Consider the following 27,238-nt stretch of genomic DNA (forward strand, 5'->3'; position numbering starts at 1 on the left):
TTTAAATAAGCGTTTAATTTTGATTGTTTTTATTTTACAATTTTTGAGATTTTAAGTTAATATTTTAATAATTTAACGACATTCACATCACGGCTATCTGATGTCGTTTAAGGGTCACATGACATGCAGGTAAACAAATAAGAAATCTAAACTTTTTTTTAGTGTTTAATTTCTATTATTTTTATGATTTTACAGTTTTTGATATTTTAAGTTAATATTTCAATTATTAATTTAACAGCACATTCACATCATCCCGGTTTTCTGATGTCAGTTAATGGTCATATGACATGCAAGTAAACAAATAAGATATTTCATATTTTTATAGTGAGCGTTTCATTTTGATTTGATTTGACATTTTTTGTATTTATTGTAATGTTACATTTTTATGTTTCAATTTTTAGCTTTTCATCAACTCACAAACCCCCAGGGATTAGGGGTGGTCTGTGTAGAATGTCCTTACATTAGCATGTGTGTCTGTTTGTGATGGCCATTACTAATGCAGAGTTTAAGCCACCTCTGACCCCAGATTATGTATGAGCCACTTAACATTAGTGTGACAAATGCTAAACATCTGTAAGCACACACATCAGTACAAGTGGACAAAAGCAAATGCAGCACTCCTCTGCTGTGTGACTCAGATTTTATCTCCTTTTACAATGTATTATTTTCCTTTCATTAAAATAATCTCCTTAATATGCCAGAAACATTCCTTCAGCCAAAGAGGTATTTTGGCAGTCAGTGACTACCCGTTTAAGGCAAACGTTTCTATCATCACAGATATCTGTGAGTAATCTTTCCCAAAGCAGACACTGAGTTTTATGATCACAACTCAGTCTTTATGATCAAGCATCTCAGCAAGTCACATTTGTGTGTGTTTTTGCAGATTTATGCCTTAGATATTGTCTGAGACACTTTGTAATTTACTATTTCTGATTTGTGCTGTTGTTTGTAATGCGATGTGTGTGTGTGTGTGTGTGTGTGTGTGTGTGTGTGTGTGTGTGTGTGTGTGTGTGTGTGTGTGTGTGTTTTACAGCCAAATGAACTTTCTCTCTGATTTCACTGGAAAGCTGTAAATCACTTCAAGAGTCAGAGAAAAGCTAATTATTTCCCGCTGTCCCCACACACACACTCAAATACACACAATTGGTTTCGGCTAGTCTTATTGTCGATGCACTGCAAGCCAGACAGACTGCTTATTTAAACTGAGACCATAAAGTGGCAGCAACCTGAGACCTATTGAGAGTATCTAACTTCAGACTGTAATTACAACATAGCAATATAATAACGTGTAATTACAACTCACAACCACAGGAAGCCCTTTCACAGATCAGTGACCACACAACTGCTAAACAATGCAGATATTTTACAATAGAGCTTTGCCTACTGCAATTTATTACGGCAATTTAAATGTATAATCTGTTCCCCTACTAACTAACTAACTAACTAACTAAGTAAATAAGTAATAAGTAAATAAATCAATCAATCAATCAATCAATCAATCAATCAATCAATCAATAAATAAATCAATAAATAAATAAATAAATCAATAAATAAATAAATAAGGCTATTGTACATATATAATATGCAAAGAAAAAAAAGGAAATCAGAGATTTAAAAAAACCTGAAAATAAATATATAAAAATATTTTTGTTTTTAAAATACATATTTACTTTCAGAAAGAAACGTGATTTAAAAATGTCTCACTTTTTCTTTGTTCTCTTGGCATATTAAATATATATAATAACATAAACATAAACAAATAATATACACATTATTCGTATTCTTTATGGAAAACAATTATAAAATTTGTTTTTCAATTTTTTTTTTTTTTTTTTGAAAAGTACAAATTTTGTTCTCTACTAAATCAAATCACATTTTCACAAATTCATGCAAATATGACTATTTCTAATATAAAAATACTTGTTAAGAAAATGATTTTTAAAATTAGTATTTAAATAGTATTTAATTCCATTCATTTATTCGTGTATAAATCACAAATAGTTCTAGTACGCTAAATAGTACACCTTGTGTACAAAAAAAAGGGCAGATAATTTAACTTGAATTGATCAACAGATTTTCCTTATGGTCCCCAAGAGACAACTGAAGATTTTTTTTTGGTAAAACGATTACAAGATATGGCACTTTTCTTTGTGTCACATCACTGGTGATCAAATGGTCTTTTCTAATCGATCATCCATTTGCACCCAGTGCTTTACTGTTAGACAAACGTAGCATCTTCTTGCTTGTTTTGACTGCACATGCTCAATATCTACTATTATATCTATTAAGGGTATCAAGAATAATTTCACGCTTAAAAGTCACGCTTAAAAATCATGCAAGTTATTGCATTAGAAGCAACATTTTAAACCAAGTGGCATTCATTTTAAAGCAAGTAAGCAAAACAATAAGAAACATTTTTAAGTGGCTTAAGTGTCAAACCTTTTGGGGCCAATGTACTGTGCATGGGCTCTTCACAATTCCATTGAACATTTGGCTATCATTCACATGATACAGATCCAGCTTTCACCATCTGTAATTAATAACTTGGCAGTGGAATTGCGGTGGTGAGGGCAATTCTGACTTTCCTTGCTGAAGTCTGCACAATGTGGTTTGGAAATTGGCTCCAGAGCGTCCAGCTCCCTGCACTCCCTTTGCAACTGGAATCTTGGATAGAAATAACATTTAATCTGGGCTGTGGAAGTGTGTATAGACATTTCTCTGTTGATTTATTGGCCTTTTTATTAACGGCAGGATGATAGTTTAATCCGGTGGTTATCAACTAGTGGGCCCCAACACCGCAGGTCTGTTCTGATACAGCAGGGATGCAAAATTCAAAATGCAAATAATAAAAAGCTACTAACCATATAATTGTTAGTGTCCAGTTAGGACAGCAAAATGATAGGTTTACTGACATCCCTGTTGGGGTTCATTCTAATAAATAGCTGACTGTAAATTATCTAGATGCTTATCAACTTTAAAAAAAAATTGAGGAGAAAACACTTTCCTACTCAGGGGAGCATTCAGGAAACCTGTTTAAAATAAATAAATAAATAAATAAGGGCCTTTAAGGTCATGAAAGTATTTGGTATTGTTGGTACTTTAGTGACTTTATGCCACTCCTGGCACAAACATTGTAAGCAGTCCTGCTTTGTTTGATGGCTTTCAATGGGGTTCAATGGGGTATCCCTGTATGAACCAAACCCATATTAGGTGTTTGCTGCCAAAGAAGCCATTTTGTTTTGTTTCATCTGTCCATAGAACGTTTGGAAAGTAACTGACACTACTGGGACTTCAAACGGGACGGGTTCTACGGTCAGATGAAACAAACAAAAGTAGCTTTTTTGGCAGCAAACACTTAATGGGTTTGGTTCATACAGGGATAAAAAAAGTACCCCATGTGTAAAATGTAATATTTTGCTGTATCTTTAATGCTGTGGGCCTAATTTTCTGCCAGAGGTCCTGGACATCTTGTTCAGATACATGGCATCATGGATTCGATCAAATATCAACTGGTAACAAATCAAACCCTGACAGGTTGCAAAAAGTATTTAATAAAAGGGGGCAAATAATTGTTCCCAACGTGTTCTGGAGAAAAACATTTATTTAATAATGTGATTCCCCTCCCCCCCCCACACTTTCAATTCTTTTACTTCAATGAAAGGTTAGATTTTTGCAAATATTGTATATATTTTATATTTTTTGGTTATATAATATATATATATATATATATATATATATATATATATATATATATATATAGTATATATTTGTATTTGTCATAATAAGAATACATTTTTTAACATATATAAAATAAAGTAAATAAAAAATATATATATTATTACAATTCAACTGAACCATTTTTGTTCTGTTTGAATGAATCACAATATTACTGTTTTTACTGTAATTTTGGTCAAATAAATGTAGCTTTGGTGAGCAAGTCTTATAAAAAAATAAAATAAAATAAAAACATTGAAAAAATCTAGCCGACACTAAACTTTGGAAAGTATATGCATGTCTTATATTTACATTAACTTAGTTGCATATGATACTATTATATTTGAATAGTTATAAAGATTGATATTTTAATCAGTTAAAAATGGCAGCTGGATTTAGAATAGTCTGTGAATTATGGAAAATATTTTTTTCCCTGCAGTGTTGTCATTTTATGTATAAGTAAATTAAGTAACTTCTGCATCCAGTGATGGTAAGTGATAGATCTAAAGGGGCTTCAATAAGCAAATAAGCAGAATCTGACTCTGGAGTCTTGGCACTGTCTGCCTAAACTGCTGCTCACTGCACAGGCAAAGTGAGACTCAGAGTCAGAGGTCTGGAATATCTGTTCAGTTACTCGGAGAGAGAGAGAGAGAGAGAGAGAGAGAGAGAGAGAGAGAGAGAGAGAGAGAGAGAGAGAGAGAGAGAGAGAGAGAGAGAGAGGAGAGAGAGAGAGAGAGAGAGAGAGAGAGGAGGGAAAAGAAAAGAGGAGGGGGGGCTCGAGAGGAGAGGAGTGTAATAGGAAACCAGTCCACCCTTCTCTCTCACTCTCTTTACCTCTCTCAATCTTCTCAACCTCTCTCTTCCCTGTCCCACAGTCAGCCAGTTGGAATAACACCTCTCTTCACTCTCGCTGGGGAAGTCCACGCACCGCTGTGTTTCTTCACTACGTCTGTGACTATAGCATTCACCCACTCTCTGCTCAGTGAGGACAGTCCGGCTGGGAAGCCTCAGAAGGTGAGTCCCGTTTGGGGGAGATTTAGGGAAGGGGGGGGGGGGGGGGGGGGACGTCAGGCTCAGGCTAACAGGTGCAGACGCCCACCAGAGACAGGAAATCAAGACCTTATACATACTTCAGTCACTGAGACAAGCATCTATATTAAAAAAAAAAATGCTTATTTTAGAAATATACACTCTTAATTATTATATCTAATCTTTGTTAATATGTTTTATTTATTCAAGAAACATTATGAGCAATCATTTTACCTTATGGTGTGCCAAAAAGTTTAAATAGCATAATTTCTGTCTAGTTTTAAGATTCATTAATATGCAAATTATATTAACTGAAATTTACTTTGCCAGTATGTTTTTCCCCCATTGGCTTTTTTAAAATTAAATTAATTTATTTTGCTTGATTGTAAGAAAATTGCTATATTTAAGTGTTTTTCCTGTTTCAAAAGGTGCAATTTTTGCATTCAACCATATCTGATACATATATTTTTGAACAAAATCTAATTTCATGTTTAGTAATTTTCTTGATTATTAAGTATCGTGAAGAACACCCTTTCATTACTCAGTTGATATGTATTATTTTTTGTGGGTGTTGAGCTTTTTTTTATATTGGTAGAGACGTCGAGGAATGTGTGCTGTGTGTCTCACAGACAGGACAGCAGAGAGTGTGAATGAGTCTAGGGAGTTTGAGACTAAGACAGTGATGTTATTATTTTATAAGTGTGCCCTAAAGATAGTATCTGAGATATTGTCCAATACAAAATGTAATATTGAATGGGGATTTGTATTTTTGTCACATTGTGGTAGTGTGTGCATGGTTGGAATTGTGTGTGCGAGCTGGTGAATGACAGGGTGTGGTACGGTGATGGGCATCTCTCTGAAAATACATTTTCTCTGCATCAAATTATGGAAACACTTGTGTAAAACATAATATTTGGATTGATGTTTTCTATTTCATGAAAGATTTTAACCTCTAACCTTAAGGTATTAAACTTTGGCACATTATCGTCCAGTACTGTTTGTGATATGTACATCATGTAGTGGCGAAGCGCGAAATCACATTTTGTGCAAAAAAGGTCTATTGTCCATTGTCAATAGTGTAGTGATAGAAGCTCACATAGAAGTTACTTTCTGTTTCCAGAAATCAGCTTTCTGTTGGTCAACACAGCGAATTTGCGCAACCAACTTGTTCCCATTGTGACATCTGCGATGGGAAATTATTCACCATCACATGAATTTTCAGATTGCGTAGATTCTTTTAAAATGACTGGATTTCTGTAAAAATGTGAATGAGGTAAATGTGAACACACTTTAGGCGTGTGGACATTCTCATTTAATTAATTTGAAGGAGGGACCCAAGCCATATACACTGTAAGAAGTGATCAGTTGACTTATTTAAAGGGATACTCCACTTTAAAATGAAAATTCTGTCATCATATACTCAACCTCATGTTGTTTCAAACCTGTATGAATTTCTTTCTTCTGCTGAACAGAAAGGAAGATATCTAGAAGAATGTCAGTAACCAGACAGTTTCTGGTCCCATTGACTTCCATAGTATATATTTTTTCCTACTATGGAAGTCAATGGGACCAGAAACTGTCTGGTTACTCACATTCTTCTAGATATCTTCCTTTCTGTTCAGCAGAAGAAAGAAATTCATACAGGTTTGAAACAACATGAGGTTGAGTATATGATGACAGAATTTTCATTTTAAAGTGGAGTATCCCTTTAAAAAAAGTGAGGAAACCCATTGTCTTAAAATTAAGCAATCACTTTTTACAGTGTATACAGTATAGAGACCTGAATATAACAAACGCTAGTGAAAACCACCAACACCACCTTAGCATCATAGCATTTACAGGCAAGTACCACTACAATCTAGTAACATAACATTTACTGTATAATGCCGTTTCCATATCATTTTAAAACATCACAAAAGACACTTAATTTCCTTCCAGCTGTTTAACCTATATTAGATGAGCCAGTTCTTAGTTGAAGTTGGCTGTCAAATTTCTAGTGAGCAATAATTGGTTTTGACTGACACTTTCATAAGGAGAAAGATGGAAAACTCATTACGCAGATAGCCATGACAAACACAAGACGATAAGCTTGAAGATAAACCGCTCGTAATACGTATCCAGGCTGCTGTGCTCTCAGCTGAAGCGGCATGAATGCGCGTTATGACAGCTTTGACAGACGTTTGAGTTTCTAAGGTGACACTGCGATCCAGTTTTAGTGTTGCGGCTAAAAGCCGTCAGAAATCACCTCATGACAGAACTCATTAGGAATCTGGAGGTGTCAGTGAAATAGTTTGAAACAATTCAGCAAATAGTCTGCCAGAAGTCATAGACTTCACATTTTCTCCAGAAATGAGAGAGGCGCTATCTTAAAGTTTGATACTCGCACACTGTCCTATGATACAGTGAAGCCAAAATGTCTTTCTTTGGCCTAACCAGCTGCGACGTAACAGGCGACAACCAACAAGAAATGAAGTGATTGACTTTCTTATTAAATTAAAATGTTGTTTGTAGATGATATTTTTATATTGTATTATTATTGTTAATTTCTCAGTGATCTAGTTCTCAATTCAGTGTTTAGATACAATCTGATGTCTTACTCATCCAGCTTTTTGTGATACCGAAGTGATGATTTCATCCTCTTGCTTTAACTGGAAACTCAAATTCTAGACATCTATCAAATGTTTTATGCTCACCATTAAAGTAAGTCCTTTAGTGCCTTTTTTACTACAGTTAATGGTTTTAAGTCATGAGATGGTGGCAAGTAGCTATTCTAACTTGTTATGAAAAGAGAGAGAGACTGCGGAGTGATACATAGTGAGACATTAAAGTAGCATTCATCATTGATGAAATTTACTGAAAAGCCGTATAAATCTTTGCTCAGTTTATATGAAGGCCTTGACGGAACCTGTTCATTAGGCACATCAATATTGAGGGATTATGTCTCATTTAAGGGTTGTGATCATAGAAGCTTGAACATCAGCTCATGTTCAGTGTCGGGCCAGTGACGGATCTATGATGGTCCGGTGATGAGTTTAGCAGCTGTATGTCTGGCAGGTCTTGACCAGCAGTAGAAAGCCATTACTGTCCAGAGAGCGGTAGCCTCCACCCAGTTTAAGAGCTTCTCTCCAATACTCACTGCCAAAGACATTTCAGCCTTCTGCAGTTTATCATATGCTCAAGCAAACATACGCATATGTATACACATACGCACACTTGTAAATATGCACTAACTCATACAAAACAACAACCCCATCACAAACACTCTCACTTATAAACATGCTCTGCACAAGCCTACAAACTCATGCGGGCCAAGCCAAAAATGGCTAAATATTTGGTAGTCTTTTAATGGTCTTAACCATTTTAATCACAAATCACTGGTCAGGAAATTAGCACGAATTGCACAAATACTATAGATACTTAGCACGGAATAGCCTTCCCCAAATTGCAGGCCGCTTTTTACAGGAAGAAGAGTCACTGTTGTTCCACTCAGTTCAAACAGTTTATGAGTAGTTGAAAAATGTCTCTCAGTTCGTTTGAGTTTAATGTGAGTCCAAATTCACTATAGGGTTCAAATTTGGATTCTGACCTAGGCCAAACCATGAGCCTGATGGACTTGTTCTCACTACTTGGTTGTCTTTGCAATTTAGGCAGGAGCATTGCCTTGTTGAAAAATAACATCTGATTGTTCCTCTTTAGATAACAACTTTTCAATTGTGGGAAGCAAGCCATTCTGCAATATTCTCCTGTACTCCAATGCATTAATTAACTTTTCACAGTGAATTAGCTCACACACACCAGTAGATAAATAGACTCCCCACACAATAACACCTCTTCCTCCATGCTTCCAACTGTGTTAGAGATGCATTTATTATTATATTTCTCAGCAGATTTTCAAAGACACCGCTCTAGAGCATCACCACACAACTCGTGTTTCACTGTGATTCATCACTCCTCACACAACTTCCCATATTCGGCCAAAAAACTTTCTTTGAGACAGAAATGACTTAGTGGTGTATTTGCTTAAATTTAGCCAAGTTTCTGACCAATAGTTTGTGGTTAAGACAGTTAAAAGCTTAGCGTTTACCCATTTTGGGCTTGCCTGTTTTTTTTTGCCCAGTAGTGAATGTACGTAATATTCTTTCAGTAGTGTGGCGGTAATAAATGTCAGTAAGGGGGCGATAGAGTTAACAGCAAATAACTAAAGTCACACAGGTTGAAGGGGGGCCTATTATAGCTGTTTGTGCAAGTAAACAATCTTCAAAGTTACAAAGCACAAAGTCCATGCCAAATAGAGTCAATCTCTCCAACAGAAAACACCTGCCTTTAATGCCTCGTAGTATTGTCATTATTATATATTATGCCATTATATATGAGATATGGCTACATCACCATGTAACACACATAATGCCCGCCTGCTGGCTACTTTGGCTCACCCTCAAAGGCCAGGAAGAGTTTATCACTGTTCATTACACTACTTTTTTTTCTGAAAAAGGCGGCCCCTATTAAATATGCGAAATTCAATATTTTTTAATAGAGGGCCCCAATTAAAAGTTCCCTTTAAAAAAGGGAAATTCAAAATTCTCTTAAAATGATTGACTTAAAAGTGGACTATACCACTTGAACCAGACACGGCCTCCAAAAAATGCTGAAAAACCAATGAGATACAACAAAGCTCATCCATAAAGCGGATGACTCCATACAAAATAGTTTAAACATCACCCTGCATGGTGTTTTCTGGTATTCATGCACTTCTGTTGACTGTGAACACACCCTGTGCATTGTGCTCATACCTCACTGAGTCAGACATGCACTGTAGATGTCCTATCAATCTTTCACATGAGTCATGTATAAGACATGAGCAGAGAGACTGTGCTATTCTTACTCTGTTCTTTGTCCTTCTGCACTCTCTCTGCTACAAAACAAACATATTATTAATATATAATTATGAACTGCATGCATTCTTATTTTCCAAGAGTGTCCTGGACAGAGAAAGCTGTCTGTTCTCCCTGGAGCATGAAGAAAGAGTTCTTCCACAGGAAATCAAAACTTCTCTCCATGTATTATTGAACTTCTGTTGTCCCATAATAGAATAGAGAGGAGAGAAACACGGGGGAGTGTCCATTCATTCTTTTGTTAGAACTAGAAGTAAAAAAAAGCATCCATTTATTTGAGGTACCACTACTAATCTCATTCCTATTACATTGTATAAGACGTCCTTGTTTAAAGGTAAAATAATGACTCAGATTGGACAGGAGCCATTGTTTATATGGCATTGGCTAAAATCATAACTATAAGTGGATCAATGTCATGGCACTTTCTCAGACTAATTAACTAGAAGACGTACAGGATGCCTTTAAGGAAAAAGCTTTTCAAGCATAACTGTTATGATATAACCGTTAAAATATGCATTTTAACTGGCTGCTTTTGAAACTCTGTTGATTTAACACTATATTCAAATACATTACCTTACACAGAACGTGGCTAACGTCACAAATGTTGAACTTTTAAAAGGAATGTTGTGGGTTCAACTACAAGTTGAGCATTATCAAAATCTGTAGAAAGGTGTCAATTACCACAGATTATTAAGATTTGTTCTATATTTTGTAAAACTGCATGGACAGTGATACATTTACAATGGAAGTCTATAGAGCAAAACTTTGCTGTTTAAAAGCAGAAATGCGAAGCTTGTTTTTATGTTAAAATGGTCATGTTGATTGTTTCGTACAAAAATGTGCATTATTTGAGCTAAATAAAGTTATACAAATTGTCCTTCTACAGCTGGGACTTCTTTTCAAGGGGAATTATAATAACTTACTGAGGTAATTCTTGTGATTTGCACATATAGTTAGTATCAACATGACAATATGTGTTAAGTTTGTGCATTTTACAATTCATCTAGATTCCTTTTACTTAATGCTGCTTATCAAAATGTATCTTACTTCAGGAATGTTTAGATATTAAAACTTACTTTAGAAAAGAAAAATATATAAAAATATGAAGAATATGATTCTAATTGTCTATTCCTCTAAGTAATCCACCTCTATTTTCAAAGTGCATATATGTCTTACTCCTATTGTAGTTTATTGTACAATTTTGAAGTCTTTGAAATCTAGTTACTCTTTTGTCCTTTACAGTTCCTTCACCTTGTCTTCGCAGGTGGGCTGGTCCGGGTGTCTCCTCAGCAGTCATGGGGAGGTCAGGAGCGCTCCGGGTTTGGTCTTTGGGGACGAGCGTGCAGTTGTTCCTTCCCCTCGTCCTCTGTATCACCTGCATCCATGGTCTTTCTCCGCCACAGCCACGAGTCCTCCTGTCATTTCAAGGTAAGAATGGTCAATGTCATTCTCTAATCAAGGCATTTCCTTTTAGATGGGGTTACGTTAATTACAAGAATGCTTCCTGATGTTATGAAGGCATAGCAGGGTGGCATATTACATTCTTATGTAATGACATCATGTCCTTTTTAAGTGAGGTCACTTCCCTTGATAAAAGCATTCTCATCAGAGTGCTTTAAACCAGATTGAGGGCTCCATTTGTTCCTCATTACATCCTAGTGCCGCTGTCATGAGCTTTGAATGTTCTGCTTTAACAATTTTATGTGTTCAACATTGCTAAGATACTTTTTACAAAGGACTAGCTGAAATAAAAAAAAGCTTTTACTATATTATATAAGGTATGTTGTTTATTGATCGATTGGCACCTGATATTTTGTTAATTGAATGGCAGAGAAAAGCTCCACATTCATTCATGTCACCTTTGAACCTTGTCGAACAATGTGAGCATTTTCTGAAAGGCTGTATTTTTGGATTAGTTCCTATGTGGTAAAGTAACATAATTTGCGACAAACCCTTTAGTATGATTAAACTAAAGTGTGATCAGGAAAGAAGTGAATACTTTTCGGGTTACACAATACTTGCACAGTCCAAAAGTGATGAGGTCCCTATGCTGCAGATGGTTTAATGGGCTGTAATGATAACCTGTTTGTTGAGTTGATGTGCTAAACATCACAGAAACATTTAATACAGGTTTTTTGTTGTTGTATATCCGCAGTATTAGATAAAGCTTATATTATGTGCTTGCAACATTATCTCTGAGTGCAAAATCAAGAGTTATGTTTTCATGACTTTGATCGTTCTAATGGAAATGGCTGACAGCGCTGGTCGCATATCAGATGTCAAGGGTGATCTTTCCTCTCTTATCTGCTGTAGCAAACATTTAATATAGTTGAGTGAGGAAATGGGTGGTGTGTCAGTGCATAGGGCATCTAGACGGTCATAGGATACCATTTGCTGGGCTTGCCAGGACAACTGCAAACATGAAAAGGTGGTAAAAAAAACACTTTTGTTGGCATAATCCAACAAAAATTGTTTTGAAAAACATTTACAAAAAAAAAGCTTTAGTAAAAGTAAAGTGGTGTAAGTAACCATTATACGGAAAGTAGTAAAATACCTCATAAATAGACACAAGTGTTTACAACCCCCCCCCCCCCCCCCCCACACACACACACACACCCCACACCTTTAAAAAAAGTTAAAAGGTTAAAAAGTCACCCCATTTGACCTGGCAATTTTAAAAATGAAACGTATTTACTTTTATGTTTGTTTTTTTTAGTTTTTTTTTTAAGAAACGTTTTAAACGTTTGACTAATTAAAAATTTAACGAAGTTACTTTTAATTCAGAAACTGGAAACATTTTCATCAATGAAACTGTGTATTTACATTTTTGGTGTGAATTGCATTTTAATGTAAAAAAAAAAAAAAAAAAAAAAAAAAAACTTAATAGATCTGGAGGAAATATTGAGCATCATGTCACTGACTCAAATATGAGAGTCTAGTTCTTGCTTTGTTCCACAGTATTTTTCATTGTCTGGTTTTGTCAGTGGTGGACATTTGTTTCTTGTTCTTAACATTTCAAACTGTTTTTACACGTTTTCCAGAGTTCTCATTCCTTTCAATTCATGTTTTTGGCCTAATTTGTCATTCCAGTCTTTCTCACTGTCTATCCAGAAAATTCCCTAGTGTAGTCATCCGTCTATGTCTTATGTGCTGAAAAGAAACAGTGGGAAGCTTTGGTCATGGCGACATAAGTAGTGTCAGAGTGGATCGTGCCATGGAAAAACTCCGCTCAGACTCAAAACATTCTGGAACGGCTTTGTGTCTTTCTGAAGAATGCCACGTAACACGCTCTGTTTGATACTAATAGGGACATCCTAAACAGCTGAAAGTCCTTGTGCTGCAAATTAAAGTGTCAAAATATGAGTATGAGCCAGATTAGTTTTGCAATTAGCAAGCCAGCTTGATCTTAGACTAGTCTTTTGCAGGTGTGGATTTTAGTAATGTCTCTGAGCTTGAGATGGCCTCTGGATAAATCATTCAGTAAAGAGACCTCTAAAAATAATTTAGTTTTGAGAAAAGATTTCGCTAGGTGCTATAGGTGCTATTTCGATAAATCAGAAAAATCAGATGTGTTTGTGTTTTGGAGAGTGTTTCATGGTAAAAGAACAATGTAATGTATAGTCTGGGAATCTATCAACAGAAACAATTTATGAGGTCCCGGTTTGTCATCTACATGATTTAGACATCCCTTTAGTCCCTTAGACCTTTTGGATCATTTTCATCATTCTGAGAGTTTCGGAAGAAGACAGATGTATAGGTTAAAAAAAATCTCAATATTAAAACAGAGCAGGGTCTAAATATCTCAGCTGGATCGCACTAGGAATACTCCAGATGTTCTGGGGTGTTTGAGGTGCTCCTTTAAAGTCATGTCTGAAAGCATCTTTATGGAGAGAGCTGGGAGTTTTGGGTGTCTCTCAGCTTCCATGACTAGAGAAGGGGAGGCGGGGGCAGTAAAATACAAATACAAATTCAATATGGAACTTTAATGGAAGGTGGAATTTTTTCCATAATGAAGGAAGCAATAAACAGCAGAATGTAGCTTTTAGATGCTAATTGAACAATTGAGAAATGCTAAAATGCTTTTAAATGTCATAATTTATGAGCACATTTTACTTAAAACTGTGAAAATCTCCATTGCATTCCTATAGGGCGTTCTGTAAAGTTTGTTTTTGCCAAAAACAGCAACTAGAATTGGCAAAGGGTTAGTTACTCTATGTGATTTCGAAGCAAACTAACACCCTGTGAGAAAATAAACCTGCTTGATAAAGTCGGGGGTCAGAGTGTTTGATTGTGTGCCGGTCAGTCTGGCGAGAGCTCTTATGAAACTTGATTCTGAGGGTATATTGGCATAAGGCAAAATGTCGAGCGCTTGTGTCGTGTCGAGAGGAGAGTTGCTGTCTATGACGTTCTTCCCATCTCTGCCTAATAATCTGTTCATCCAATGCAATAGCCTGGCAATTGAAACTCAATAATAAACCATAAAGCTGAACCATGTGGTCCCGATGAATAATAATAAACATCTGCATTAAACAACAATAAGTTAGGGATGATGTATGATAATAAATCTCCCCTGAGTAATCAGAAAATTATCCAAAAGATTTGTTTCTCCTCATGTAATAATATAATAATACATATGTGTGTGTGTGTGTGTGTGTGTGTGTGTGTGTGTGTGTGTGTGTGTGTGTGTGTGTGTGTGTGTGTGTATGTGTATGTGTATGTGTATGTGTGTATGTATGTATATATGTATATATATATATATATATATGTGTGTGTATATATATATATATATATATATATATATATATATATATATATATATGTATATATTCACTTTTTACATTATGGTAATGATAATGAGTGTTTTTTTTGCATTACAGTAATGGGTAAAAAGATTGCTTAAAGGGATAGTTCACTTTGAAATAAATTTTTGGTATGTTTTAGCTTACCTCAAGGGCATCCAAGATGTAGGTGTCTTTTTTTCCGCAGTAGTTTCAATTTTGATATTTTTCGGTCAAACCGTTCTTGTCTGTCAGTCATATAATGCAGGTCTATGGTCATTATCTCAAAGAGCATGCACAGAGTCCAAATTAAAACAATTCCCGTCGTCCAAATTAAACAATTCCCCATCGTAAGTACACATTGATGGCCTAAGACACGAAACGAGCGGTTTGTGTGAGAAAACGAACAGTATTTATATAGATTTTACCTCTTATACACAGCCATGTCGAAGTGATCTGATCTGACGTGTACGCAGACTGGTGCATAGATATATACACTAGATGTCGCCTTGTCTACGGCAGTTCATTGGAACGAATGTCTTTAAGGCGACATCTAGTGTATATGTGTGTACACAATGACCAACATTTATTTTAGCTTATGACCAAGACATGTTCTCAGCAAGAGATTCACTCATTTACATTTTTGGTGCATTACTGTTTGGGAGGATTCAGTCAGACATTTGCACATTTGCCAGTGTCATGAAGTCAGCTTGGGTAATAATGCATTTACTTCAATTAGGCCACAATCACAAACAATAGGGTGTTAACTTGGCCCCTTTGTAAGGATAACTTTGTAAGGATAACTGAGAACTGTTTATCAGTTCTGATCTGAATCCACCCCGTCCAAAATATGCTTTAAGCCACATGTGTGAGATTGAGCCAGGTAACACAAGGCAACACCCTTCGCAAATAAAGGAGGTCATGCATGATTTAATCGATACCCATGTTGATTTGTCCACGTCTGGGTTGTTTGTTGTGGTTTTTGGTTAACCTTCAGAAATGCAAGGCATTTTAGGAATCCTTCATAAAGTAATCTTTCCAATCATGAGATCAACATTTAATGCAGCTTTTTCATGTCTCACACACACACACACACACACACACACACACACACACACACACACACACACACACACACACACACACACACACACACACACACACACACACACACACACACACACACACACACACACACACACACACACACACACACACACACACACACACACACACAACAGGACTAATCTGACCTTTACGTTGCTTTACTAGCTGTGTCAAACTCTGTTTACATCAGCTGACAGATCTGTTCTTTGTTATTTATAAACTGATATTTAACAGAGTATCGACTGAGGCAACTAATGCATTTCATCTCATAAGCCTTGCTGATGAAAAATAGGAGATGGAGAAAGCAGCTGTATTGGACGACATAGCTGGGTGTTTTTATGTTGCAACAAGCCGTCATCTATGACAAATTTATGCCAGTTTGCGTGCATGCATTCATTTTCTCTTTCCACAAAAACACGTACCGCATTTTTGTCCTCTGATTGCTTTAGTCGTACTGCAATTATGCAGCATTAAAACTCTTTTATGCTCTAGTAGGCCACAACACATAATTTAAGAGTGTATGTGTGCCACATACTATAGCAACAATGCCATAATTTGAGCCCGTTAAGTCATTTAGGACATTGAAAAAGGCCTCATCTATGAAGGTCTGATTTTGATCTTAACTATAGCCCATTTATAACAGAAAATCAAGACTGACATTTGCTCAATCTCAGTCATAGGCAGGGTAAAACATTCTCTGAATTTTCTACCCCAAAAATCAGCTTGAAATTACTTGAGCCAACATCACATTCATCGTCTATAAGGTAACGTCTTAGGCATAAATCACTTCAGAACTGTGGCTGAAGGCCAGAAGTGTGACGATGATCAATCCATAAGTTTATACTTTAGTTTGACTGTAATGGGTTTTTGAGACCACTGACCTGATATTAAAAACAAAAACAAATTGTTTTACATTTTCTGAAGAAAATATGAGCTTTGTTCTCAGTAGTTGTAAGCTCATTGCTAGGTGCTTGCGATGGTTTTCTGGATAGTTGCTAGGATGTTGCTGGGTGGTTTCTAGTAGTGTTTTGCCGTTTTTTCTAGAGGATTGCTTAAGTTGAATAATACAAAACAAAAGAAACAAAACCACACACACAAAAAAAAAAACTATATACGCAACAAAGATAAAACAAAACACTCCGAAGCAGAAACGAAAACAAAATACACGCAACAAAAACAAAACAATACGCAAAAAACCAGCAAAACACTCAGAAGCAGAAACAAAACAAAGCGCAACAAAAACAAAGAACAAAGCTATTCACAAACAAATCCCACCTTTCAGAATCATAAAGTCTAATCGCTGTGCAAGTTACATACAGTCTAATACCTTACTTAGAAATAAGGCTTGTTCACATTAAGGACAATAACAAAAATTATAACTATAACATCACAGAGAAACTATATCGTTGGAATCACTTTCAGAACTTTTTTTTTTCAGCTAATGAACGATAAAAACATTGACAGCCAATCAGAATCCATCCTGCTGTAACGAAAGCGAACATTTAAAGAGGCAAACACTTAAAATAAACAGAACGATATTGTCCGCTGGTGTGGATGCTAATGTAGTTATCAATATAGGTGGGGTTTTGAAAAATACTTATCACCAAGTATGAGAAATAGTAACACTATAAGCACTATATATCAATGCTAGGTGAAAGATCATTGCCTGCAACTAGCCTCTATGTTGAGTGTGAGGTTAAGAGGTCGTAGTTATAGGTTAGAGTTAATGTGAGGTCTGCTATATGGAGCGTCAGTCTTTTTCAAGTTGAGATCTGAGTAGTGCAAATAGTTCTTTGTAGTCGTAACACTGATTTGTTTGGCTAAGGACAACAGTTATGAACATTGAACACATGTAAAATATTAAGCAATGAACACAAACACAGTGCAAAATGTTTGGGGGAATTCCATTCTGTACAAAACATGGTTTGTCGAGGCTGTCAGCAGTGGCATATTAAGGCCAACAAATGTGTTTATCTGCAGGCTATGTCTAGGGTAACTGTACTGATCGAGTTAGCGCTGGACTGCAGTGCTCAAGGCAGACAATCTCTGTCCTCTTTCTCGACCCCATTTCACCTCCATCTCTGCCTGAAGGTCTGTCGCTCACCTTTCTAACCTTGCTAAATCCCACTGGTTTTCTCTGTTTGCATGGAGATACCACGATCAATCCATGTCCATCAATACTGAGAACAGCCTGTCATAATGTTGGCGTTAACATGCATGTTCTCCCCGATTGATTTATGCTAATGTATTCAAACGTTTTTCCATGTTTCATCCTACAAGATTTCCTTTAATCCTTTCATGCTATCTGTTTGCTCAAACCGTGCAGGCCTAAGACTTTGAAAAGAATGTTTAAAGCCAAATATGGTCTATGGTTTGAAGATTCTTACAGCTTTTCCAGCCGAGTGGCCAATACTCTAAATTGTAAAAGGAAAGAGGTTGGTTCAAAAGAAAAACGAAGGAAACATTGGCGTAATGGAGTCGACAGGTCCTTCCTGTGCTCAAATGTGAATTTCACTTTCAAAATGAGACTTCTTCTAGTCATGTCTGTGTTCATCTGTATACCTCCAAAGTTACAGCACATTTACTTTTTTTGGAGGGCTTTTTGTACAACAAAATACTATTAATTTTAAACTACGTAGTATAAAATGTCCTGATTTGGCATGAAAATAGTGCAAAAGAAAGCAAAACAAAAATGTATGGGGGGGAAGGGATTTGGGTTGAAATATTTTAGGGATTCACCAAAGACTTTCTATTGTCACTGTTTTAAAGGGATAGTTCACTTTGAAAAAAATTTTTGGTATGTTTTAGCTTACCTCAAGGGCATCCAAGATGTAGGTGTCTTTTTTTCCGCAGTAGTTTCAATTTTGATATTTTTAGGTCAACCCGTTCTTGTCTGTCAGTCATATAATGCAGGTCTATGGTCATTATCTCAAAACACAAGCACAGAGTCCAAATTAAAACAATTCCCCGTCGTCCAAATTAAACAATTCCCCATCGTAAGTACACATTGATGGCCTAAGACACGAAACGAGCGGTTTGTGTGAGAAAACGAACAGTATTTATATCGTTTTTACCTCTTGAACACAGCCGCGTCCAAATGTTCTGATCTGACGTGTACGCAGACTGGTGCATAGATATATACACTAGATGTCGCCTTAAAGACATTCGTTCCAATGAACTGCCGTAGACAAGGCGACATCTAGTGTGTATATATTAGAGGTGGGCATAGATTAATTTTTTTAATCTAGATTAATCTAGATTAATTTTGAAATTAATCTAGATTAATCTAGATTAAAATGGCTCATTTGAATTCTGCCAAAGGCATTCAGAATATGTGTGCTACCCAAATAATGACTATAAAAGTAAGTCTTTGAGAACGGGTTTCTCAAGCCAGGTGGCGCATTAGACCAGGGGCTCATCTCCTGTTTCCAAAATGCATCACAAACTGCTTGAGAAAGCTGTTCTACTCATAGACTGTAAAAGGTTACTACTGTACCGTTACCGTCCATAGGCAACATTAGGTAGGCCTATGTTATTATCAACTACTATAGGCTATCAATTAGGGATGGGCGATATGGCCTAAAATCTATATTGTGATATACATTGCAGCCTCTTGCGATAACGATATACAGTATATTATAATAAAACCATTTCAGAACAGATTACACAGACCCATGCTAAACAACTGCTAAATGTATTTTTTTTAAAGGGTGTATGTAGTTTTGAGAACATATATTGTGCAAAACTGTAAGTATACAACATAATTTTGCAGAAAAATAAAATTTAAGTACACTAGCTGCAGAGACTTAAGTAGGTCTAATGTTTATTATGGCTTGGAGCTTATGAAACCCCAAATTTAAAATTAGAATATTGTCTAACTGATGTTTTTTCAGTTAAAAAGAAACACAACAACGATTCTTAAAATCGAGATTATGTGCTACACCACTAAGATATATTGGAATGGGAATAATACGCGCGCGCTGGTATTCAGTGATATCATGTTTCGTTTTGAATTTGAGGTGGTAGAACGGATTAACGTTAGTCGTGTGTTAACTTACCGAACTGTTACCCCACACACTCTGTATATAGTTTGCTGCTGCTCGTCTGACGGCTTAAACCCGAACCAAGTCCAAATAATGGATGTTGCACCGATCTTTTTCACCAGCTTTCACTTTCAGCCGTGTTTACTTAAGATGACGACGAATATGCGTTGCAGCCGGGTTTACCTCGCGGCCGCGGGTAGATTGCGTCATCATAGCGTGTGTAGTATAGAGCCATCTCCCAACCCAACTTGGAGAATAGATTAACGGCGATATTTTTTTTATCGCGCGATAAGAGTCTCGCGTTAACGCAGCACGTTAACGCCGATAACGGCCCACCACTAGTATATATCTATGCACCAGTCTGCGTACACGTCAGATCAGAACATTTGGACGCGGCTGTGTTCAAGAGGTAAAAACGATATAAATACTGTTCGTTTTCTCACACAAACCGCTCGTTTCGTGTCTTAGGCCATCAATGTGTACTTACGATGGGGAATTGTTTAATTTGGACGACGGGGAATTGTTTTAATTTGGACTCTGTGCATGCTCTTTGAGACAGTGACCATAGACCTGCATTATATGACTGACAGACAAGAACGGTTTGACCTAAAAATATCAAAATTGAAACTACTGCGGAAAAAAAGACACCTACATCTTGGATGCCCTTGAGGTAAGCTAAAACATACCAAAAATGTATTTCAAAGTGAACTATCCCTTTAAGTAAATTGCCATGCATGTTTATGTATAAGGGAGGGGTGCCTCGTGTTAAGGTGAAAGGTCACGGGGGGGCCCAGGGGGAACGGTGACAGGTGAAGATGTGCCCATGTGCTAATTGAGGCAAAGCAGCCATTAGTACGATGGGTAGGTTAACGTGTAAAGTTACAGCTCCTATGGGAAACCCTGTGTGGTGCCAGAGAAATACAGCACTGTAACTGAGCCCGACCTGACGCATAGAGATACGAAGGATCTGAGACTGCTGATAAACTTCAATGCTGCCAAGAGAGCTACCCCATCTGAACTCAGTGCTAATATTATGCTATCTGTTGGGGAATCTGACACAACTGTAAAATGTATTACAAATAAATGTGAATGAAAGCCCAATCAATTCTAATCGTATTTAAACAGGAAGCACTTATTTTCTTTGCAGGCTTTTTGTATTAGATGCTTTGCTCTCGGCTTACCTCAACAGTTTCATTTGTGAAGCTTAAGCTTAATTTTATAAATAGCATGATGATGACAATCGCAGCCTTTAAATTCACTTTGCCTATTTAGTTACTATCCATCCTAATAGCATGCAATAATTAAAACGTCCCAAATCACAGCAGGTTGAAAATTTTAACCCAATTATGAAATGTAGATCAGTGCATCAATTATGATTAATAATGCCCACAATGAATTGTCCAACAGAAGAAGAGTTTGTGATGGTTCACTTGACATAGTTGGTACAATGGATGTTATGTTTGTGATGTATTGTGATATGGCAGTGTGTATTTGATTGTACTAAAAGTATTGTACTTTATACATTATTATATATATTATTATTTTTTGTATTTCCTATAACATAATAAATATTATAACATAAATGTTATAAAGATAACTATTTTTATAACTTTTCAGGAACCCTTTTGTTTGACTTTTTTATTACTTTGATATGCATACGTTTTGCTTTATATTATTAGAAGCTTGCTTTAAAGGCGATATATAAATATATTTTTTATAAAGTAAATAAAGTTTTACTATTATTTATATATTTTATAATTTTAAGAAACTGAATTTAGCTAGATGCCACCACTTGCAAAAAGTATCCCACAAATTGGAGCTGTTCATCAAATCATCAGCAACTTTATTACTATTTTATGCAATGTATGAGTATGCAAATTGGTACGCAACCATATAACTAGTCCTGTTTTTCTTGTACCATGTACAAGAGAACCATTGTATATGGAAATAGTGTGGCAGAAACAGTTCTTCTCTAACTGGTTACCCCAGAGGACAGATGTGTTGAAGGATTTGAGGGCAAAATGGCAGCCCATTTGCTAATTGATGCAGTCATTTGCTAACAGTGCTGTCAGTGTGCAATGCAATGTATACAGGTCCTCTTCCCCTATGCCAGTATTTATAAATGCTTATTGAATGAGAGTGCTTGTGTATTTGTGTATGTGTGCATTCTAGAGGCCAGAGGAATGTGGGTAATGTCAAGAGGACAGACTGTCTGACGACTCTGTCGCATGTTACCCTACAGTCTGTGTGGTCGTAACCCATTGCGCATCCCAACCTGCTTGCTGTGTTCACCTGATCACCCTAAATCAGTAGTTTCTTACCATGCCTTACAGTGTAATACTTGATCACATTGAATTTTAGATTTTTTTCTTTAATCAAAATAACTTCCCCTCCCTTGCAGTGACATCACTTCTCTTCTCTGATGATGCGTTTATTGGCGTGTGGGAGGGGCAACTGGTCAATCACATGAGATCAATCAGTAGCAAACCACAACCATCCAATCAATTCCTGATGCACAAAATCAAATCCCGCCCACATTTTTCTTGCTTTGTGAAGCTCTTTCACTCATATACATCACAATAGACAATAAAACATTACAGCAACTTCCATTTCATGCCGATTTTAAGTTTAAGACTTTGGGCCCTATTTTAACGATCTAAGCGCATGGTCTAAAGCGCGGGGCGCAAGTTCACTTAGGGCACGTCCGAATCCTAGTTTAACGAAGGGAAAAATGGTCAACGCGCCAGGCGCATGGTCTAAAAGGGTTGTCCCTATTTTCTTAATGAGTAATGGGTGTGTTTTGGGATTTTACTTTAAACCAATCAGAGTCTCATCTCCCATTCCCTTTAAATGCCAGTTGTGCTCGCGCCATGGCAGATTCGCTATTTACATGACGGAATTTGATAGTGGAAAGACCGAAGCCGTCTCCAGAGCGCAAACGGAACTGCCTGTGCCCGAGGTAAAAGTGCGCAAGCAGATCATCTACGGGACAAGCCAGATTCCACCATATCTTTATGTACACAATAATAATCTTTTACATTGTAATCCTTTTATTTTAAATATTTGTCATTTTTGTGTGCTACTGTGCATTCATGTGTGTTTAGTAAGCAGAGTGTACGCACGTTGTGGGCCCGCCTATAGGTGCACATTACTAATGCGCTCTTTAAATAACAAAAAAAAAATTTTGCATAATATATAGCCTACATAGACTGCGTCATTGACCTGATCTAAAGTCAATGGCACAGCCTATGTCTGTTGCCTCAAAATTGCAACGAGCCAACAATGCGCCAGAACACTCCTCGTTTTCAGACCAGCACGCCCAATGGTGCACAAATGGGCGCAAATGCATTTGCTATTTAAACAACGTGGCGCAGGACGTGAAAATGATAACTGCGTCAGGCTGAAACTAGCAAAAGACACTTGCATCGCGCTTGGCGCTGCATTGTGCCAGGTGTAAGATAGGGCCCTTTAAGTTTAAGACTTTAAGACCCTAATCATGATCAACAGTAATGGTGCCCTAGCAAGCACCAATCACTTGGCATCCTCCATGTTTCCATCTTACAGCAAGATAGATCATACAACTGAACCAAGGCTAAATATATTGTACGCTTTAACGAGGATGACGTATACGGTTGCCTGGACAGAGGCTTTGAGCTCTACGAGTATGTGTGAAATCACTTACACATTACATTATGTGAGTGTAACCATGCAGAACCAAACCAAAGAACCATGCTATTGTCTAAACAGCGGTGGCTTTTGAAAGGGGTTTAAAGTCATGTCTTGAAGGCAGGGGCACTCCATCTCCATGAAGAACATGAGTTTTGGGTACTCCACTCACTTGTTTCCCCGAGCAACACTGGCACCAGTAGCGTTCTGAATGAATGGGAGATGGCCGATATATTTGCATACAGTTAATTTATGCACGCAAGCTTTTGGTGTTCAGGCATCGAGGAGGAAGTTAACAAAAGCTGCGGCTGTAATTGGAGCTTAAGCCAGTAAAGCAAAGTTAATGGAGCTTGGAAAACTTTGGCTCGAGTGCTGAACTGCAATTAGTGACTCTCAGCAGGTCCGTCCAATCGTTTGTTCACAGGGTGTTGGTTGTGTTATAGTCTTGATAATTCTTTGACATTCTTTGTTAGAGTGACTATATTTACTATGTTTACACGTGCAGATTTCTGTGAATCCAAGTCAATCCATTCTGAGATGTCTAAGTTATCTTAAACTGCACTACTTAGGCCTATGCACACAAGTTACCATGAAATCAAAATGGACAATTCTTGTATTTTTATGAAATATTGTGGTATTTATTATCAATTATTTATCTGTGCAAATCGTTTTTTTTTTATTCATGTGCCCTTGTAATCTTAAATCAAATTAACTTCTCCTCAGATGACGTTTACTTGCGTGAGGGCGGCACAACCTGTCAATCACATGACATCATAGCAATAAACCTCAACCATCCACTGATCCAATTAATTCCCCACTGACAAAATCAAGTCCCCCCTCTACATTTTGTCCTTGTTCGAGAAGCATTTTACTCAATTGTACTTCACAATAGACTATCGCAACTTCCGTTTCATGCCGACTTTAAATTCAATTGTGAACGTAGTTGCATTCAGATGTTTACATGGCATTGTATTCTTACTAATTATTCTAATATTTATGAGTAATAAGACAAATTAATTATATATTTAGTTATGAGATAAAATAAAAAATTAAATAATTAAATTAAAATAAATAAAAAAAAACATATATATATATATATATATATATATATATATATATATATATATATATATAAAATAGGGCTGTCGAGCGTTGAAACTAAATAACCAAATTAATCAAAAAAATTTTTTTTATTAATTGCACCTAACATTAAAATATTTTTTCACAAAAATGTTTTTTTTTTAACTAAAATATTTTTTCACACTGAATCTCCAGATGATTGCAGAAACAACATTAAAGACAGTATTTGAAATCTCTCTCTTTCTCTCTCATATACACACACACACACACACACACACACGTATATAATAAAGATGAATACATAAATGAAGGTTATTCAATTGGATATCTAAGCATACAGACTGGTTAAACATGGCTAGGGCTGCCAGTTTGACTGATTGATAGTTGTTTTACCTTCAAATTACATGGCAAAGCTGCAGCTCAGTTCTGAAATCAGTTGTAGTGATTCTAATCTGACACGAGGCTGAGTTTGTATCTGTCACTAATTTCAGCCTTTGGTTAAAGCATTGGCAGCCGAGACAGAGGAGAATGCAGCGCTTCAGTGACATTAGTGGGCAACCTACACCAGACGTTTGGCATCATGACTTTAAATCAATCCAGCTTCTCTTGTAAAAGAGCTCAGCTGATATTTTGCCAAGAGCAAGCATGCTCCTTGTAAGGCTAACAGACTGATAGTATTCTGTTAGCCAATTCTAAGAATCTGATGATACTCTGATCAGGCCAATAATCAGAATAGTCTTAGAATACTTTTATATTGAATGCATTGAGCAGATGAGTGCATTAGCTTAAGGTTTACACACATTTACTCTTGCATTTAAAGGTTTGTTGTTGTTTTAAACTTTGCTCCACATATTTGTGATATGGAATGAGCCGCACAATCTTGAGTTGAGAAGAGATGGGCTAATATTCTAAGAGCTCAGACTTATGAGTTTTACCAGACGGGTGATAAAACAGGCACACAAAAAAAGCTACTGTTGAACTGTATTTTTTTGCAAGTGAAATCTAGTCATTACTACGCAGTCTGGAATTTCGTGTGATGCTGGTGAAATATTTCCCCAATGGGTTTGAGTTGGTCAGTCGAATTCGCTGATTTTGACTCAGGCCAAGCTACATTAATTGGAATATAAGGCCCACCCACGATTAACTTATTTACTTAATTTGATCTCAGTTTAAGCATCTCTCAATTTTTATCATTGTAGAGCAGCTTCACAAAGCTAATATGAACAGAGCGAAGCTAGTATTGACAACACCAGGCTGGAAGCATAGCAAAAAATATGGATTATTTGATCCATGTCAAGGTGAATCCATGTACTCATTAAACTCTTAAACCTACCAGCGTTTCTCTAATCTCGTAACCTTGTGCCACATACATGCAGTATGGATTTCTCTGGAAGCTTCTCTTTTTTTGATCAAACATGCGGTCTTGCATGTCTTGGTGGTCTCTTCTGAGAAGATCGAGACCCATAACCCTCTCTGTGCTGTTTAATAATGGATGTTAAAGAAGTTTCAAAAGGGCCTTGTTCCAGTTCTGCTCGACTGCTCTGTGTAAATGAAAACAAAAAGGTTGTGAGTGGAATGGGGAAGAGGAAACTTATCTATAGCCAGTTAGCATGGTCGAAGTTCTTAGTTCATCACTTGGATGGCTGCTCAAAGCTTGCTCATGTTAAAGATCTGAAAAAGATCATCTTGTTCACATTGTTAATGAAATAACCTTCTTTATGGGTTACTGTTCTGGGTTCACTATAAATTAAGCTCTATAGATCAGAGGCTATCAAACGTTTTGATGCCAAAGACCCTTAAATCTATTTGTGAGGGACCCCTTTCTTAAAATAGAAAGGCAGCTACTTAAAAACGTAAAAACAGTAATATTGTAAAATATTACTAAAACTAAAACTATTTTAATATATGTAAAAATATAATTTATTCCTGTAATGGCAAAGCTGAATTTTCAGCATTATTACTCCAGTTTTCAGTGTCACATGATCCTTCAGAAATCATTCTTATATGATGATTTGCTGCTCAAAAACCATTTATTATTTTTGTCAGTGTTGACAAAAGTTGTGCTGATTAATATTTTTGTGGAGATTGTCAAACGGTTTTTAGGATTCTTTGATAAAATGAAAATAAAAAAGAACAGTATTTATTTTTTATTTTATTTTTTTTCATTATAAATGTCTTTACTGTCATTTTTCATCAGTTTAACACATCCTTGCTGAATACAAGTATTAATTTCTTTCAAAAGAAAATCAATTCTGAACCCAACAGTAGTGTATATTCATGTATAAAGACCTATTGTGATTGATTATAAAGAGTGTTATTATAAAAACACATTTTTGCATATTCTCATTGTACTGAAGCCAAAGCAAATGATTAAAATATGACCCAATATGTAAAAATATTCTACCCACTATAAGTGAAAAAACACATAAATTTGAACTCATTCACATCCCGTTTTTTGCAATAAATACTGTTCCAAATCAGCTTTATCAACAATACACTGCTTGCAAATTTGGATGTTATGCCTTAAAAAAAAAAAAAACTGAACAGGGCTGTTATTAGAAATAAAATGATCCCCAGATAACAAAACAAAACATTTTTACTCACTAAATGAAAATGTAATACAGCAGTATGAAATTTGGTATGTTTAAAAATGAGTTCGTTTAAAATTATTATTGAAATTAATATTTCAATTTAACAACCCTAAAAACACATTTTGTAAATAATAATAATAATAAATAGAAAATTCTCTAAATTTTTTACAGATCCCCAAGCCCCAAATTAGAAAACCCCTGCTACACATAACAACTGCAGCAAACTGTCAACCAACTTCTTGAGTTGTTACTGCTACTTGTTTTCAGCTCTGTTCCTTTCACAGATGATTTAAAGACAATCAAACTGTAGTATAATACTGGGAATCAACCTTCTCATT

General features: G+C 36.2%; 1 protein-coding gene across 2 annotated transcripts in view; it reads left to right on the forward strand.

Moving 5' to 3' along the window:
- The first annotated feature begins 4,537 nt into the window (after window positions 1–4,537).
- Window positions 4,538–27,238, forward strand: part of sema3c (sema domain, immunoglobulin domain (Ig), short basic domain, secreted, (semaphorin) 3C) — a 58,144-nt gene continuing 35,443 nt past the window's right edge. For both annotated transcript variants that reach the window (XR_014205738.1, XM_082168212.1), the window contains exons 1-2: window positions 4,538–4,728; window positions 10,900–11,063. Coding sequence is in view for 1 of the 2 variants with exons in the window: in XM_082168212.1 (XP_082024338.1) it covers window positions 10,931–11,063 (133 nt within the window). In the remaining variant the exon portion in view is untranslated. The remainder of the gene's footprint in view (window positions 4,729–10,899; window positions 11,064–27,238) is intronic.

The sequence above is a fragment of the Leuciscus leuciscus genome, assembly GCF_965113295.1.
Source record: "Leuciscus leuciscus genome assembly, chromosome: 4".
Taxonomy (NCBI): domain Eukaryota; kingdom Metazoa; phylum Chordata; class Actinopteri; order Cypriniformes; family Leuciscidae; genus Leuciscus; species Leuciscus leuciscus.